The 17,770-nt window shown below is 34.0% G+C and overlaps 1 protein-coding gene across 9 annotated transcripts in view; it reads right to left on the bottom strand.

Moving 5' to 3' along the window:
- Nucleotides 1–17,770, bottom strand: part of LOC114877910 (CUGBP Elav-like family member 2) — a 761,531-nt gene that overhangs the window by 284,769 nt on the left and 458,992 nt on the right. For all 9 annotated transcript variants that reach the window (XM_046285524.1, XM_046285526.1, XM_046285527.1 and 6 more), the window contains one exon: nt 544–713. In XM_046285524.1, coding sequence (XP_046141480.1) covers nt 544–713 — 170 coding nt within the window. The remainder of the gene's footprint in view (nt 1–543; nt 714–17,770) is intronic.

Raw genomic sequence — 17,770 nt, 5'->3', positions numbered from 1 at the left:
GTTTTTTAGTTGCCTCGAATCTAAATGATTATATTTAATGAAAAATTAATTATTTTTGATAATAGAAAAATCAGTGTTGAATATACACCTGGCTTTAAATTGTAAATGAATAAATAATGGAAAATTAATTAATACAATAGCTCTATAAATAAATCTTCTATGTATTTTAAAACGTATTTCTGTAGCTAAGTTATATCTACAATTGTTAATTAATGTGAAATGGCTATCATAAAATTTAAAATTCTTATAAAGAAAATTCAAAAATATTGTAATTAAATTTAACAATATATCACCATTTAAAAAGCATCAAATTCAAAGTTTAAGGCAAATATTTTCGCAACAACTACATCTCTGTAAAAAACTTAGTGAAACTTACACATACATCATAAATTGCATTCCTTATTGCACCCAAGTATCCAGTTTGCGGATACTGCACCGTTGTATCGGTTTATCGGCTATCTCTGTACAGTTGTTTAACAGTCACCACAAGGATAGGTGATTCATGAATACATAAAGCGAGGTTATTACCGTTTGAACACTTACCTCTATGACTTCCGGTGATCTTGTCCCGCAAGATGTTTATCTGATGCACACGGCCGAACTCTTCGAAAAGTTTCCTTAGGTCGTTCTCGTCCATGTCATGTGGCACCTGACCCACGAACATTTTTATGTTGTCAGGATCCGGCTGTTCCACACTATTATTGTTCATTATGCTAAAACATACCAAGAAAATTTTATGAAAAATCGAGTTTTGCTAAATTATAATAAATCATGTAATATACATATAGAATATTGTGTGCTAATGATCAGAATTAAGACATAAATATTTATTATCGAAACATAAATCTATAAATATGTATTTTATTGAAATGATAGGAAACAAAATTTATTTTTTAATTAGATAATGTCTTGAAATAGTATTTTTCAATTATATTATTTTGTTGAGTATTTTCTGGCTAAATCTGAAATAAAGAAATAACGAAATAGTTATTATTTTAAGTTAACCAATATTTTCTATATTTTCAAATACCATTACTAAACATAACAAACCAAAATATTATTTCAAATATCAATATTTAATTTTAATTTTAAATAAAATTTACCTAGATTTAATTGACAATAACGAAGAATATTTCAATGATCGAACTATTTTCATTTTTTTTTTTATTATCTTCCTTTTAATACCTCAATAGAATTATAAATTTTTCTAAATGTATTTTATCATTTCTTTTGTAGATACAAAAAATTCAAGTTATAGAGGTTGTACGTTTTTAAAACAGTACAACGAAAATATAATTGTCTGGACGCGTGATCATCCACTTCAAAGGTCTCCCCTTTAACGATATTATTGGTATTATACACGCGTAGAACGTGCTCTTGAAAGCATCATACATACTTATAAAGTCGTTGGATTAACAAACATTTTCATCTAGCCAAGCGTACTCGAAATCGGCTTCCAACGATATCCGTTTTAAGAGCTGTGTGCGCTCACGCGCAGATCTCATTACGAGGACGATGAAAAAGCTTAAGCGTTCGATTTGAGTACAGTGACACGAAATGAAAAAAGAAATTCAAGCAAATGTGTCGTATCTGTATCATGTCTCTGCTTTTGTATTTAGCGACGAGCTCGTAACGAGTCGAATCATCGTTTCATCTCCAATTATTATTTCTAGTACCACGAGTGGTACGCTGAATAACACCCCGAGTAACTGAATAGAGTAGACAGGGATAGGAATTAACAAGTTGAATATTTTTCAATTTAATAATAAAGCAATTTTGTGCGAATCATTTATTTGTCGAAATGTTTGAACGTTGAATAGTGTTAAGAGTGAATAGTTTACAACTGTTATTAGTTATTTTGTACTATTGGTTAAGCTTTATTTTGGGACAAATAAAATTATTGACTTTTTTATATATTTTAATAGCATTCGACGAAAAAACTTCAAAAGTGCAAGTTTTGAGTCTAAGAATCCATGTGTTCAAAAGTTATAGGGGGAAGTTGCCGATATCGTACTGGTCTCCTAAATCGTACCACATTCAAATTTTGCTTAATGTTGAATGGCGACACCAGCTAGCAACATCTTTTATAAGCTAAGACATATATATTCCTATAAAACCTTAAATAGTGTATCAAAATCAATTACAGTACCTGTTCTAACAAATTTGAAAAAGCAGGTCAGCCTAATGTAAAATTTTAATCATGTTGCGCTTGTACTGTCTCTTTTAAAAATAATTGAATGATATTTATTTTTACATAAATATAAGCCTACGTTTTTATGTGCATGTGCCAATTTTCAAATCATGTTAAAACTTACTTATAAATAAAATAAAATAAAATTATAAAAGAGCCGGCGAGTAGCGTAAATCGTACTGCAGCGTAGTTTCCCAAATCGTACCAGTACGAGTTAAACAATTGATCAATATTTTAGATATTTTTTTTAGGTTATAGTTATGTCAAAAAGGAAGTACGGACAGTGAAGTGCAAATAACATGAATAAGGCTATAATAAAACATACGTCTTCAACTAGTGCATCTGCAAATATTTCTGTATCGCTTAATGAAGAGGAGTGGTTCTGCAGTTTGTATGAAGAAATTCAACTTGAAAATATAATACAATGTTTAAGGGTATATGAGGCCAGTGCAGGCGTGTCAAAACCACAAAATGTTATTATTGTCCTCAATGTTAAATAAAATCAATTTATTATTTATAACTCAGAGATAGGATATTGAAAACTAACCAGTACGATTTAGGATACCGGTTGCCAAAATCGTACCTTTGTATCATTTTTTTACTAATGCATGTAAGACATAACAACTGCGTTCAAAATGCAGTTAACGTTGTCCACAGGTTATTTAAATGATATTCTATAAAATTGCTCAGCTAAATTCTCAAACAGACATACCAGAGCTTCATATTATGCATAATATCTTAAGTGGTACGATTTCGGCAACTTCCCCCTATATGTATGTAAAACTGAACGTCTTCAGCGTACTTTTAAGGTTAATTTGACACTACATTGATTTCTATCTATAATCTGATTGGTCCGCGGAGACAAGAACCTAACCTAACCTATCACGTACAAGACACATTGAGACAACTTCTTCTCTATTGCTCGGCAATAGTGAAGATTTCTCTGAGTGAGATCAAACGTGGTTGATATTTTCGCTTCCAGTCAAAAATAATGAGTCCGAAAGTCCAAAAATAGATTTTCAAGAGATCTTTCAATGCTGATTTCATAACTGGTATTCTTCTTATTCTAAAACGAAGTTTTTTTCTTTAAACTTTTTGATTTTTTATCATTTTAACCGGTCCAGACCGGAAGTCGAATTACTCGTCATTTTGAAGATTTTTTTATACTGATTCTAAATATCATATTCATTTTTAGTACATGGCTTCAACCATGAGAGTGGGGATACACTCTCCGCCGCTCGGTTCGGTTCACGCTCCGGTTCGAGCTCGCCGCCAAGCTCCGGAGCGCTTCGACTCTGTTTACTACTAGTTGCCCATGCCTGTGACTTACAGGCATCGATTTCGTTCATTGAACGAATTATGGAGAGAAGTCAGTGAGGTGTCAAAATAACCTATCAAAATACGTTAAAAACGCTTAGCTTTAGATATACGTAACTTTTGAACAGGTGAATTCCTCAAGTTAAATCTTATAATTTCTAATTTTTTCTTGTTGAATACTATAAGAATACATGTAAAAAAGTTAATAACTTCATGTGCCCCAATGTAACATTTAGCCGTATTATTTGAAATAACCAAATATTTAGTAAATAAATCATTTGTAAATAATTTGTTTTTCAAATAAGATTTTGAAATGTATTTAAAAAAGAATGTTATTGTTATTTTATTTGGCTGTTGCGAAGTAATAGAGAGATAAAAATGATTTTAAGAGGGATATCCGGAAAACGTTAATGTTTAGAGAGTAAATCGTTAATTAACAGTGGCGTCGATTGAATAATAGCCGCACAGCGGGCACCAAAGCCAAAGGCTAAACCGCGAAAAACAAAATTACCGAAGCTTCGATGTCGCGGTGTTCTGGTCATTATACCGAACGATACCAGATAATGAACACAAACAGGAAACAAAATTATCAACGCCTCTGTCGTTTCAACTTTATCTCATTAATTATTATGCACTTAACGTTGCAACAGTGTGGCGCAGCTGGCGTGCTTCGGCGAGCAACTTTTGACTTCCCTAGTTGCATGCTCCGCGACCGAAGATGACTTTTAAACTTTGGAGATTTATAGTCGCGGCCTGGGAGCGGTGCAAGAAAGACCTGGCCGAGACAGCAAGTTTGAGGGGGTGGCAAGAGACTTTGTCGGTGTCAAACCAACGAACCGACTCACTATTTTAACGACGAACTTTATACAAGCTCGATTTTACAACGCAACAAACTGTCGCGTCTTTCGCTTCTTAGGAAACATCAGGGTAATGTCACAAGCCTAATACATGCGTGATAAACAAAAATTTTTCTACCTAAATATCATGATAATGTAAAGTCCAAATTTTTTCGTTCCTGTTCATTCCTGGCAACGTCTTTTGAAATTTGAGGGAACTTTAAAGAAAAAAATTTTTAATTTCTTAAAAGGAAAACCAATTGACCTTTCAGATCCCCTCTAGCTGCGTTACTATTGGATACAATGTTTTATTTTTAACATTTCTGAAAAGTTTCAAACAGCTCAGAAATTTTGTATGAACAAATTCTAATTATTATCTAGAATAGAGCAAATCATTTAGTTTTATATGGATAAATTTATGGATAAAAAGGGAAGGACCCCCCCCCCCCCCACACTTAACGTCCGGAGCCCTGTATTTATTGGAAAAAGTGCATATAGAAAATAATGTAAAAAAAAGGTCATAATTTATTCCAATCTTGCTTATCTCTTAATGACCACTATACTTTTAATTTGAAGTATAGTTGGTTGTGGTCAGGCGGTTGTATTAAAACGCTGTCCATGTGGTGAGCTACAGTTTTCCTACCGCAAACTCAAACGAAGCGATTGGAATGATACATCAGGCGGAAAATTATGAGAAACACGGTCAGACAGCGGACAAGATAATCCGTTTGTACGAAATTGAGGGTTCCTGGAAGCGGGTTCCCGCGAGGACGATTTCAAACGCATATAATCCGAACGAAGTTACCGCATGTCCGGCGAAAATGGCGCATAAGTTTTAAAAGCGTCTGGGTACAAGAGGACCCCGGCTAAATAGGTACACCAACGAGGTAATTAAACATAGCGCGGTCTTTTGCTGTGGCACACGTTTGAACGGGATAAATTTATTCTCCTCCTCGTTCCCAGAATGTGATCAGTCTGCGTAAAGCCCTCCCGGGACCAAGCACCCATCCCTGGGACTCGGATTAATTTGATACTGGTCATAAAAGTAGATGAAATGTATATTTTACAGGGGCAAATATTTATTCTGCTACACACGCTGATGCCTAAGTGTTTACGCAAACATGAAACTGGATGGCTGTTGTTAAGTAATGAATACAGCGGCCCGTATTAATATTCGAATATCATGATATTTAAATAGTTATTGCTTGATATCTTCATTTATAATTATGTTAAAAAAATTAAATCTCATATTTTCAATTTTATGGATATTTGATAAAAAAAATTTTTAATTTGCTTTCATAAGAAAATATTGTTATTTCATCAAATATTTTCTTTAAAAACAAATTAATTTAACAGAAATTAATCTTTACTTTCAATTTGCACCACTGATATGTGGATTTCTTTGAGACATTATACCGTAATATCTATTTTCTTTCAAAATTCAAAATGTCATCTATTTTGAAAATCTTTACCTGTACATAATCAAATATTATCAAGGTATCCGAAAAACTAATAATTTTTATTGTGAGATTATATAAAAGAAGGTGTTATTCATATTCAAATTAAAAATGGTGATAGGTGCAAATATACGAGGTACAGCAGACTCAGGGGAGTTCCATTTTAAATTTGAAGCTCTCTTTAACACAGTGGCTTAAGTGATATTGTACATCTAAAAGTAATCTTATTCATTAGCTACTGCATTAATAGAGCTAAAATATTAAAAAATGTCATAGTGTGAAATATTTAAGTTACTATAGTAATGTATGTACATTTATTTAATTCTGTAACCAGTTTAAAGTGGAATACTAATCATATAATGTGTGATAAATATATCTTAATATACATATAATAGAAATTAACTTAAGATCCTTGTCTTATTTAACATTTACATACACTCGTGATCAAATCAGGCTACCTCAGGAAAAATGATGTCTCGGGCTCCTATCTTTCTCCGGTCACCCGTCCTTTTCCGTAGGCACTGCCGTGGAAAATGACAATGTAGAGAAGAGATCCCATATGCTTGCGACCTTCTCACCACTTGCGTATAAACGTTTACACACGAAAATTTGAATTAATATTTACTTTGTTATTCGTTAACTCTCAGTTATAAATTAAAAATTATATTATTTGATTTCTAGACTTTTTTAATATTAATATTGTCAAAATTAAAATTTTTAGAATTCTAACTTCTCCTATATCGCCCTTGTCCTTAGAGAATACTGATTTGATTGCAAGTATACACTTATGAAAGTTAAATTTTGAATTTTTAATATAGCATCCAAGAAAAAAAATTGGACCCCAAATTGTGGTGGGTCAGCAAAAGAGACATCAAATTGTATATAATTTTCTCATAAATATTCATATTATTCTTGAAAACTGATTTTGCTTATAAAATGATAGAATTCAACATTCTCAACAATCAACATCTTATGCAAATATCTTTATACATAGTATGTTAGTAAAATGCACCTAATTTTAAACGATAACAGTTTATACGTCTATAATACGATCATTTACCTTAAATTACGATTCCAATCACTACTGCAAAAGGAAGAAGAAGAAGAAGAAGCAGTGCAAGGTAGAAAGCTTTATCAACGATTAATTCCAGCTTCGTAAATCGAGAATATTCAGTGTATCGGAACGTTGCAGATAATCGTCCATAGGATAGTTGGTGCTGTCCGATTCGGTATGCGAGCAGAAAAAGAGTTCGGTAATTTCGCGAAACGATAGGAGAAAGTTAATATTAGCCGATGAGGTTTAAAGCGATTTTCCAGCCGGTCGGTTCTTCTCATCTCGATGTATAAAGCAGGAGACAAGGGAGGAGGGTAGAGTCAGTTGAAGAGGAAAGAGCAGCCGTTACAATACCACGCGGTTCTCTAGGGAGACTTCACCGTTCGAGGGAGCCTGGTTATCCTCTTTTGAAATCACGGAAGCGGGAGTAGGTTAACTAATCAGAGATTGGAGTAGGTTAACTAAACACAAGACGTCTGACGCGAGAGAATCGAGCCGTTGGCTTCCTTCGATCAATCCTTCCTCTAGAGGTTAGTCGTACATCAACCACTGACAGTGTTCAGACATTCATAGTGTAGAAATGGATAACAAATTTTCCAAGTCGACTCGATATTAATCCAACTGAAGTCTTCAATTAAAGGGCAAGGCACAAGAATAATCAGTCAGCTTCAGCTTTAGATAAAAATCAACTTCTCTCGTGAAAAATTCTAATTAACTTTGAACTATGTATTGTTAAAAATAAGAAAACGATAAAATAGTTTTTGAAATTTAGTCAGTTGATTGATTGCTATGTCTAATAATATATACATCACTTTAGTACAATAGTAAATATATTTTTAAAAATTTGTTCAGTGAAATACTTTCAATAATTTGTCAAAAAAATGTTATATACAAAAGTAAATTCAATAAATTGCAAGTAGGAAAATTGCAAAAATCCTTTTTCTTTACATAATCTTTTTATGCAATAGTGTAGGTAATACTGAACAAAAAGTTGTCGTTCAATAACTTGTAGAGGGTCCCTCTGATTTCTTTCGTTAATCTCTGAACAACAATAAAGTGATTTACGTATTCAGAAAGACTCTTCCTAGATTAAAAATAATTTTTCCGACAAATTATTTATCAAACAAAAGTGTTTTTACACTACCACATAGAAATGTTGAAGAAATAAATCATTTAAGAAATAAAGATGATCTCAAACTTTCATTGCAAAGAAAGTATAATATTATATTTACAATTTCTTGATAATTTAGCAGTGATTAATTTTTATTTATTATCTATATCCATTTTATTACCTCTACTAGAAATATTTCAAAAATTGTGTCGATCGATATACTGAACTCCCTGTATGCAACTACTACGTATCTCAAAAGAAATAATAGAAATACAATAGAGGAAAACAGATTTAATCTTGTTATGGTGGGTTTTCAGTTGTATAAAAATAGAAAAATTACCTTTGATGAGAATGTTAAGAATACCAAAGAAATTATTTCTTACTATGAACAAACCTGAATGGTTGATGCAAACAAATATAACAATCGATGGAAGACAAATTCAATGGAATACGTAAATGGAAATGCAGTAAATCTCGATCGGCTCATTCAAGACGCATAGCAACAACATATTACGATCCGTATCAATACCGTCTTGACAATAATGGCTGGTACAGCTTGCCAGCATCGTGAAACGCTCAATTATCAGGCCGCAACGGGGATTACAAATCGATTGAATCTGTCTATATCTTGATCCTTATCTTATCGATAACAGAGAGGGTTGGCTCTTTCGGTTCTGAAGGAGATCAGGAAGCCAAATAAACCGAAAAGCCAAGATCCTCTTGCGAAACACGACAAATCTTAACAAGTAAGAAAAAAAAGAACGAACGTTTGCTTGGTCCAATAGACGAGCTACATCAAAGAAATGCATTTACCGACCCTATCCGGCCAGCTTTCTTCTCTATCTGTCAGCTACTTTTCTTTCATCGTTCGTCGAACAGTCAGCTTACGTTGCCATTCGTTTCGTGTTTATACGGCAAACCGTTGTCACAAAGGAGAACACGAAGTGACGCGAAACAAAATACCCCTCGCAATTAGATATTTGCCCGGAGACACGATCAAAGGTTGATGCGGTTAAAGAATATTGCGTTTATAGCGGCGACGAGATTTTGTCTTTCATCTTGAATAGAAGGACAGGGGATTCTATTAAAGAGCTACATCGAAGGGTATGACACCCTCCGCCTTTGCTTCAAAACAATATAATTGGAACAATTAGAATGTACTCTTTCTGAAAAAATATATATTTAGATATTCAAGTATCGAACTCAAACTATGAAGCTGTTTTGATTTAAAACAGTGACACTAGATCTAGGGATTCTTTCTTCTTATTGTTTTGGTATTGACTTCCATATAAGAAATTTGATTGAAAGGGTAACTGTTATGCAACTTAATTTTGTTAATCAATATTAGTTTGGTAAGTTGCACGATTCGCATAAACCGGATATTATTATCTTTGTTCGATTATAACTGTAACGTATGGTGTTAGGTTAGGATCGTCATGCATGAAAATCAACCACTTTTATTCGTAGTCAAATATTTATTTAGAACAAAAAGTCTCAGAGGGCAAAAGAAAAAGCTTTAAATATCTCTGTTATTTCTCAATTGACATTGGGACATAAGCATGTTCACTGATTTCAACGATGTTGAAATATGTTGCTAAGGTTACGAGATATTAATCAAACTTAACCTAGCCTAATTCCCTGATTAGGTAACTAGCCAATTTGTTATGGTTTATAAATCAATGAACATGTAGGAAAGTAACAAAGAGGCTAGTTAGCTAATCAGTGAATTAGGTTAGGTTAAGCTAGATTAACATTCACGTCCAATTTGTAAGTTTTTTAAATACAATTACTAAACGTATTCCACTTTTTCAGACTCTCCCTATTGATTCTTTATTTTAATGATAAATTGAAACTTCCAAACCTCATCCAAGCTACCATAATCATATCGCAAACATTAAAGATGATATAGTGAGACAAAAATATTTTTGCAAATATCACGAAAAGTAAGGCCGAACGACAATAACATATACAGGGAAAAGTATATTAGGTGTCCCATTTTGCCTAACTTCCTCTTATTGAAAATAAACACTAATTTTCTTCTATTCAATACTTACCATTTACAAGATAAACAGTGGGCAGTAATTACGCGACAGCCCTGTATATCTAATTGAGAAAACGTATGTCGTTCCTTCCGCAAAGCGGCAGTTTTAGCCGTTTCGTTGACGACATATTGAGAGCAATTGCTCCTGATCCCCGTTAATTAGTATTGATGGATCGTCATCAATCAGCGAAGTAAGTCGATAGCTTGACATCCAATTCTCCCTCCAATCCACGACCTTTGACGAGGACGTGCTCCGATCATGTATATGTATAGGTTAGTTAGGAACAAACGGCATGTCGCGTAATCTCGCTGTTCGTGCGAGACAATGGTATTTCGAGGCGAGTCAGCAAGCGGAGCCTCTTCGAGCCCGTAAGAGATAATGCGTAATTTAGGGCGATTCTGATCGCTGACTCGACTCTAAATAATACGTTGAAAGCCGCGGACAATAGAACAACGATAGAACGCGATTTATCTTCAAAGTTCATCGAACGTGAAAGATTGATGCAATTTTGTCGGTGGCCCGCGACGCATCGAGATCGACCAACGGTTAGGGGTGCAATTTTCACCATGAACGATGTATGGTTTTAGAACACGCGGGGGGAGGGTATGAAACGAGGGGAAAAGTGCTCGAAGGAACATGGTCAGTGGTGTAAATGAAATATCGATTACTGGGGGATCCTGATTATGTACCAATTTTCTCTCATTGTCTAATAGGGCAACCTCGGGGGAGATGGAGCCTGTGACTGAACTGAACCACCTCCATAACTTTTGATCTATTCGATAAATACCACAACCGTCGCCTTATTTTAGTTCTATATCTTGTACTTTCCGCTGAAAGTTTAATGGTATCGTGTATACATAAAACGTAATTTTACTTGGGTCTACAAATTTCTGATTCAATATTTTTTTTTGGTCTTATATGGAGATGAGCACATATTTTATTAAGTTTGGCTGCACAGTATATGAATTTGAAATATTCTTGATGATTTATAACCTATAAAGCGGTGTATACTGCGGAACGTGAATAACCTTTAACCGGTTCATCTAACCATCTAATTAAACATAGGATAGTTGGACCACTATGTAGAGTGAATTGTATAATTAGAACAGGTTGTAATTCGAGTTCGATTCAAGATAAAAAAAAGTTATACAGGAAAAGATTGAACAGGGTAGGAATGTTTATTTTTCTATAAGCTCAATTTTTATACGAGTGTGATGATGCACTTAAAAAATGCAAATGTACTATTTTTCAAAGTATTTCCATTTATTAACAGCTATCGAGTAATGAACATAGAAGAACTATTGCAGAAATACAGACAGAGTAAGTTAAAGTTAAATGTATCCAGACCACGTGTTTCACTAGCACTGTTGAGGAAATATATGTGACGATTCCGTAAAGTTACCTGTTTCAACGAACAATGGTCTCGGAGAGTTTCGTGTCACGGGTGCTGGAGGCCCGCCACTTTTGAAACTTCACCAATATTTTAAGGGACGTAGGGGTGAATTGTCTCACGAGTTTCCTAAAATGGTTCTCTAATGTCTCTCTTCCCCTCTTTTCTTCGTCTGCGAACAATTCACCTGTCTCGAGAATCGAGTACATCAAGGTCGTCTTAAGCATTTTACCCTCGAGTATTCCGTTGCTGCTCGCGACATTCTATTTCTTCGGAAAGTACTTGCTTGATTTTCTTGAACCTGCCAGACGTCGCCTTCGCCGATTGAATTTTTCAATGGGAAACCGTTACATGGCTAGACACTATTTGTTTTATACATGTAGATGATTTTAAATGACAGTCTCAAGAAAGGACAAAAAAGGCAGAAATTCAAGAGAGAAGAAAATAAGAAAAAAGGAAAGACAAAATACGAGTACTAATTATAGAAAATGATTAAAATTCTTCTTCCACAAAATTAATGTTGAGCACTTTTAGAACGGGCGCAAACGGTCTCAGATCAATGTGAAGATTTATGTTAAGTATTTTAGTTATCATTGAACTTCCAGAGCTCATCGCCATTGTAACTAATTATTTGGACTGACAAGATAATACTTTTCCTAACAATGTGACAAAAAATTAATTAATTTACAGGAATATCATTTCACGAATAATTTATCTTGAAACCAAACAGGTAAAACCACAAGCAAATAATTTGTTCTAATCTGGAAACTAAACACGTAGATACTAAATTTATTTTTTATTAAATTTTGTGTAAAGTATAATCTTGTGTTCAAACATATAAAATTGATGTATTCTTTCATATGAACGTGACTCTAAGATATAAGTACTTTATTTTAAAATAATAATGTTAAATTTTTAACAATAAAATTTAAAGAACTCTTAATTCAGGTGTTTCATTTTCTTTTTTTTTAACTTGAAGTAGAAGTTCATACATAGATACACAGACAGTATTGTATTATGTAATTTTTGCCTCCCTTTACCACATTTATAAACAATTAATTTGTTTTATTAAAAAATTCTTATTGGAATAATGTTTAAAATTAAAATACGCATATTTATTGTTGTAAATTCAAACAGAAGCTCTATTTTACCAACAAACATGAATGCTTTTTGTCCAATTTTCAAGTTTGAGACATTTGATTCTGAAAGATTATTATGCATCCTGAAGAAGCACTCTAGTTTTACGGAAAACCAAAAATTGGTAGCATTAATATATGTATAATCAGATTGATTTTTATTTATTTACAATACGTATTTACATTAAAAATCATTTTAATCTCTAATTAAATGCGTGAAAACTTTCATATGATTATTCATTGCTAGTACTAAACTTTGTAATACCGTGTCTAGTAAATTCAGTCTTACCAGTAAAGAGAATATTATTCAGAAAGTACAGGGCTGCAACTTGACTAAATAACCAGTCTTCATGGAATTAATTTTAATCTTCTTATTGAATTTAACTTCACTATATCTATCAGATTTTTACTTAAAATGCTTTCTACTTGAATTATAAACATTTTCTGTTGTAAAGCTTTTAAAAACACGAATAAAATCTGAGGAACAGATGTATTCTCATTCAAATGTTTAAAATTTCCAACAATCATAATTTTTAATATCTTCAAAGGATTAATTTATGCCAAAATTTTTCGCATCCAGGTTACAAAACGTAACAACTACGCATTCTGCAAAATAAAATAGATAGAAAAGAGATTAATTTTTTTTTTTATAAATTATTTGTTTATCAAGCGATGATAATTTACCATCCACTCCTTGCACAGCAGCAGTAATATTCAACGTGACAATATAATTTTAGATAGCAAAGCGAAGAATGTTCAAGCATGGGCAAGATATACGACGGGATTTCGTGCAAGAATGCTTGTTTGTGAAGAGAGAAAGCGGCTCGCATGGATCGCTGGGCATTACGTTGAATGGACACCGAGAGGATATGAGGAAAGGGGTTTCAGGAGGACAACTGGAGACACCGTAATCGAGTTTATCGGACAGACTAATTAGAGAGCGAGGACACAAGGAATGGAGCCCAAGGGAGACGGCCGAAGGGCAGAGATCTCCTATGCCTCGACGTTCTTGTCCTTACTATATCCTAATTGGTGCGAGAGTTTCAAGTGCGTGTAACTGGTAGCACATCCGTTTGCTTCGATTTCAGTTTTATAATTCGTTATTGCCCAAGAAAGTAGCGATTGTTAATTTTATTGATGTATAGATGTGCAAATGAAATTGTTCATGATTTTTTATATGCGGATAAAGTGGAGTTTTAATTTGGTGATTTCAACAAATATATTCGAATATAGAAGTTCCGTAATGCGGTATGATAGGTGTCTGTTGTCAGCCCCACTGACGAGTTTGACAGATCATTCCGAGACGAGGAAACGCCTTTTTCCGCCCGGCATCCTACATCAATTCCACGAAATACTTATGAAATTGATCGAGGTGTGTGAGAATTCGAAAACAACTTAGGTCCTACATTTTTCCTGAAACAGTTTTCCGAATTTCGGGAATCCCGAACCGATCGAAATAATTCCCCCAACCTCATTCGAGTATTAGATGCACGAAATTTCTGGGTTCTTGTACATTACTAAAAATTAGTTATGACTTAATTTGGAAGTTATATATGTAAATTATATTTTTCGTCGTTTAATAAGAAAAGAATAGAATTTATAAAAAAAGAATTATATTAAGTTCAAGAAGAAGGTTTCCAGGAACATGCTTCTCCGAAGTCACCGTGAAATTTCAATATTCAACTCGTTCTACTAGCTCTCATTTCGCGCGGATTAATTCGTCAGCAGGATTAATTATAAGTTCCCCTGGTTTGCTTCGTCGCGACTTTGGAAATCTTGACGCGGAAACAACTCGGTTTCGCTTAATTTTCCGTCGTCGTATCCAGCATACACTGGTCCAGCGAACGGGGTAAGATTTAATCTAGAGAGTACCAGGTAACATGGCTTACTCGATAATTCCCAACAAAGGGATCAAGCCGTGTCTCCCATCGGGTAGCTGGAAGAAACCGTGCAAGGGTTCCCAAAGTCTCGGAGCAATTCGTCTCGTACTGTTTCTCATTAGACGAGCTGCCGTTTCATACTCCCGTAAGAATACACAGCGATCTTTGCCAGTATTTTTTCTTTTTTCTTTTTTTTTTATTAGGCAACAAAGCAAAGCAACGTGGTGCCGCTTTTATTGCGCCAACGAAATGAGGATCAATACTGCTTGTGCTACGAATAGCCTCTCTTGGGCCGTGCTTGATCGATTCTCGAATAAACAATTGGAGGAAAACAAGGCGAATGGCGCAAGAACCATTCAACCAAGTATTGTACATACATATGTGTTTTCCCAGAACTGGGAAATGTACCGGGAACTTCACTTAACGTGGTTGTATTGCAAACGTACTTTATTATAAAATTACTTTTAAATTTAATTGGATGTAAATAATAATAACAGCTAAACACTAAAGACTAATTGTACCAAACTCAGGTTAATTGATATACTTTTACAGTATAGGTAAAATAAGTATTCTTCTTTTTTTAAACCTAAAGGATAATAGGAGCACATTAAATGTTATTATGATTTACTCCTAAAAAAACAAAAATAATTTATCATACATTTTCAGAAATAAAGCCTTACAGGAAACATACACTATAATAAATATATGTAAAGAGGTTACTAACTAAATCTAATGCTTGCTGTCGTTTTTTCTTTTAATGTATCTGTAAATCTTATCAAATTTTTTAAATGGGCGTTCAAACAGGAACACCCTTTTAAGCATGTAGAAACTAACTTCAAAGTCAAAATTTTGTAACATGTTCTTTTTTTAAAGAAAGATCCTTTTTCAAACTTTTCTTAATGTACACACGTTGCACTTCTTGTACCTCTGAACTTTTATTCGAAACATTCCTCTCTATCTATTATACTTTAAGAGTTATATCTGAAAAGATAGGAGTATCCATTTGACTTTGAGGTTATTTTTCACACCCTTAAAAGATAATGAGGTACAAATAAAGCACTGTATTTTTACCTTGGATCGCTCTATAAACCTACAAAGTTTCATTCAAATCTGTGAGTTAAACTATAAATAAATATTGGATTTCTTGATTTTCACATTTTAAAATAACTGAAATTTTGTGAAGAGAAGATTGCTTTTAAATGTTACTACTGCCATCCAGAAATAGTACAAGATTCGAACAAGATTGTAAAGATGAATTATCGCGTTACCCTCTCCAATTAAAACATCTTTCATGTAATAATTCCAGGTCTCAGGGCGCGTTAATTCAGGCCGCTCGATACGCGGCATCTTCGTCGATTTCGGTGGCACATTTTCAGATCTGGTTATTCGTTTTTTACCCAGGAGGAATGTCGTCGGTAGAATGAGATTGAAAAGAACGAGAGTGAAGAAGAGGAGGGCAAAATATCGTTGCCTTTGGAATTTAACGAAGGACAAAGGTATCGGTCGACCTCCGACGTCCCGATGGGAAGTACTGGAGGTTGAAGCACCCTCAAACGGGTCTGTCAATTTCCGTGCTCGTTAGGTGGGTATTTATTCTCGCTTCTCCTGGCCGTCATGCACCTTATACCATACCCTTTTACCTTGCCTCGCCGATTGATTTTAATTATTTTTCCACCACCCCCCTTCCCCACTCTTCCTGTCGCCTATGAACTTTCATGGCCTCCGAGTCTCATCCGCGATGGCTCTATTAAATTTAAAAGCCAAAACAGCCAGACGAACATTCAAGACCCCCGTGCTTGTGGTCCGCCGGAAATCTCGTTATATCCCCCCGACTAGGCTGATTGTACGGTCTTCTTCTCATTGGTGTCTGAACATTTGAAGCACGAACACCGTGATGGCAAGATATTATTCGGAAAATTTTCATGTAACTTGGAGAAACATACGTACACCGTAGAACAGAAGTGTGGGTTCAGATATTTAACACTACATAGAACTACGAAATCCGTCAAAATGACGAGTTATGGGATTCTTATGTTACCTTACAAAAATTAATAACGTTCTTTTACCAAAATGTATGTTGGCTTTTGTCGAGATAAACAGTAACTGTCATTACTACAGAATGTACAGCATGGAGCAGAGTAAGTAGGTTTCCCCAGGGAAAACGGCGAAGTTTCAGCTTCCCCTCCTTCTCCGGAGGCTTCTGCGGGTTCCCTGGTTCTCGGCCTTTTCCGTAATTTTCCCGGGGTTTTTTTAGGGTTTTCTACGTTTTGAATGTAGGTATCCTTCTTTCCAGTCTCCCCCCCTTCACCGTAAGCATTCCCGAGGAAAGTGACAATATAAGGAGGTTGTAGCCCCTCATTACTTGCGTATAAACGTTTACGCGGGATAATTTACTTTGATATTTATCTTGCTATTCATATGCTTTAATTATATATAAAATTTTAAATACTTAATAATTAAGAATTATATTGTTTTTTTTTAAACCAATTGTAACATTAATATTATCAAAATTAACGTTTTGGGAATTTCTGTTTTCCCTGTAATGCCATTTTCTTTAGAGAAGTTTACTTTGCTTGATGTTGTACTACACGTTTATCATCTTGGCATAAAGTTAGGAAGAAAAACAAAATATTTCAAACATTCTTTAACTCAAAGACTGAAAATTTGTGCTTTTCACAATACCGTTTTCGCTCTTTCAAGGCTGAATTACGTTGCTATTTAATTATAGACGATTCTCATTATTTCGAACAAATTCAATGAAATTTGTATAAATTGAAAATACCAGAAAATATTAAACAAAATTAAATTTCATTTTAGTTCCAAATAAAAATTTACTGCCCTTTAACGTTTATTCATGATTTCGGCTTCACTCCCAATCATTATGCAGCGAAATATTTTCAAGATGGATTGTTTTAATTATTAAAAAATGTATACAATCTCTGAAGTCGAAGAACTAATTTCGTAGTAATTATCACTAAAAATATGTATGATAATGTAACAGAACAGAAATTTTCTTTTGTTATGTAGTACTAGACATTTTACTCTATTATTCAATTAGAGAAACACATTATTTTCTACTAAATGCTTAAATTGGACCTATAGCAAACGGACGTTTCCATAAACGTGCACTTTCAGGTAATAAAGCTGCTTCAATTTTATATGAGGTTATGACGGCAAGGGATCTAATGTGTTCTTTCATGTCTTAAACGGTAAAAAGACGTAATAAACGTTGCATTTAAGCTTTCACCACAAAAACAACCTTATCAGCATTATTCTGTTTCTTCAGAGGTGTAAAAGGTGTTAATATTTCAGGTTTATTATTACTGGACATGAAATAATTAACTAACTTTTAAAAT

The sequence above is a fragment of the Osmia bicornis genome, chromosome 4 (assembly GCF_907164935.1).
Source record: "Osmia bicornis bicornis chromosome 4, iOsmBic2.1, whole genome shotgun sequence".
NCBI lineage: Eukaryota > Metazoa > Arthropoda > Insecta > Hymenoptera > Megachilidae > Osmia > Osmia bicornis.
Note: the sequence above shows the minus strand (reverse complement) of the source record. Positions and strands in the feature narration are given on the sequence as shown.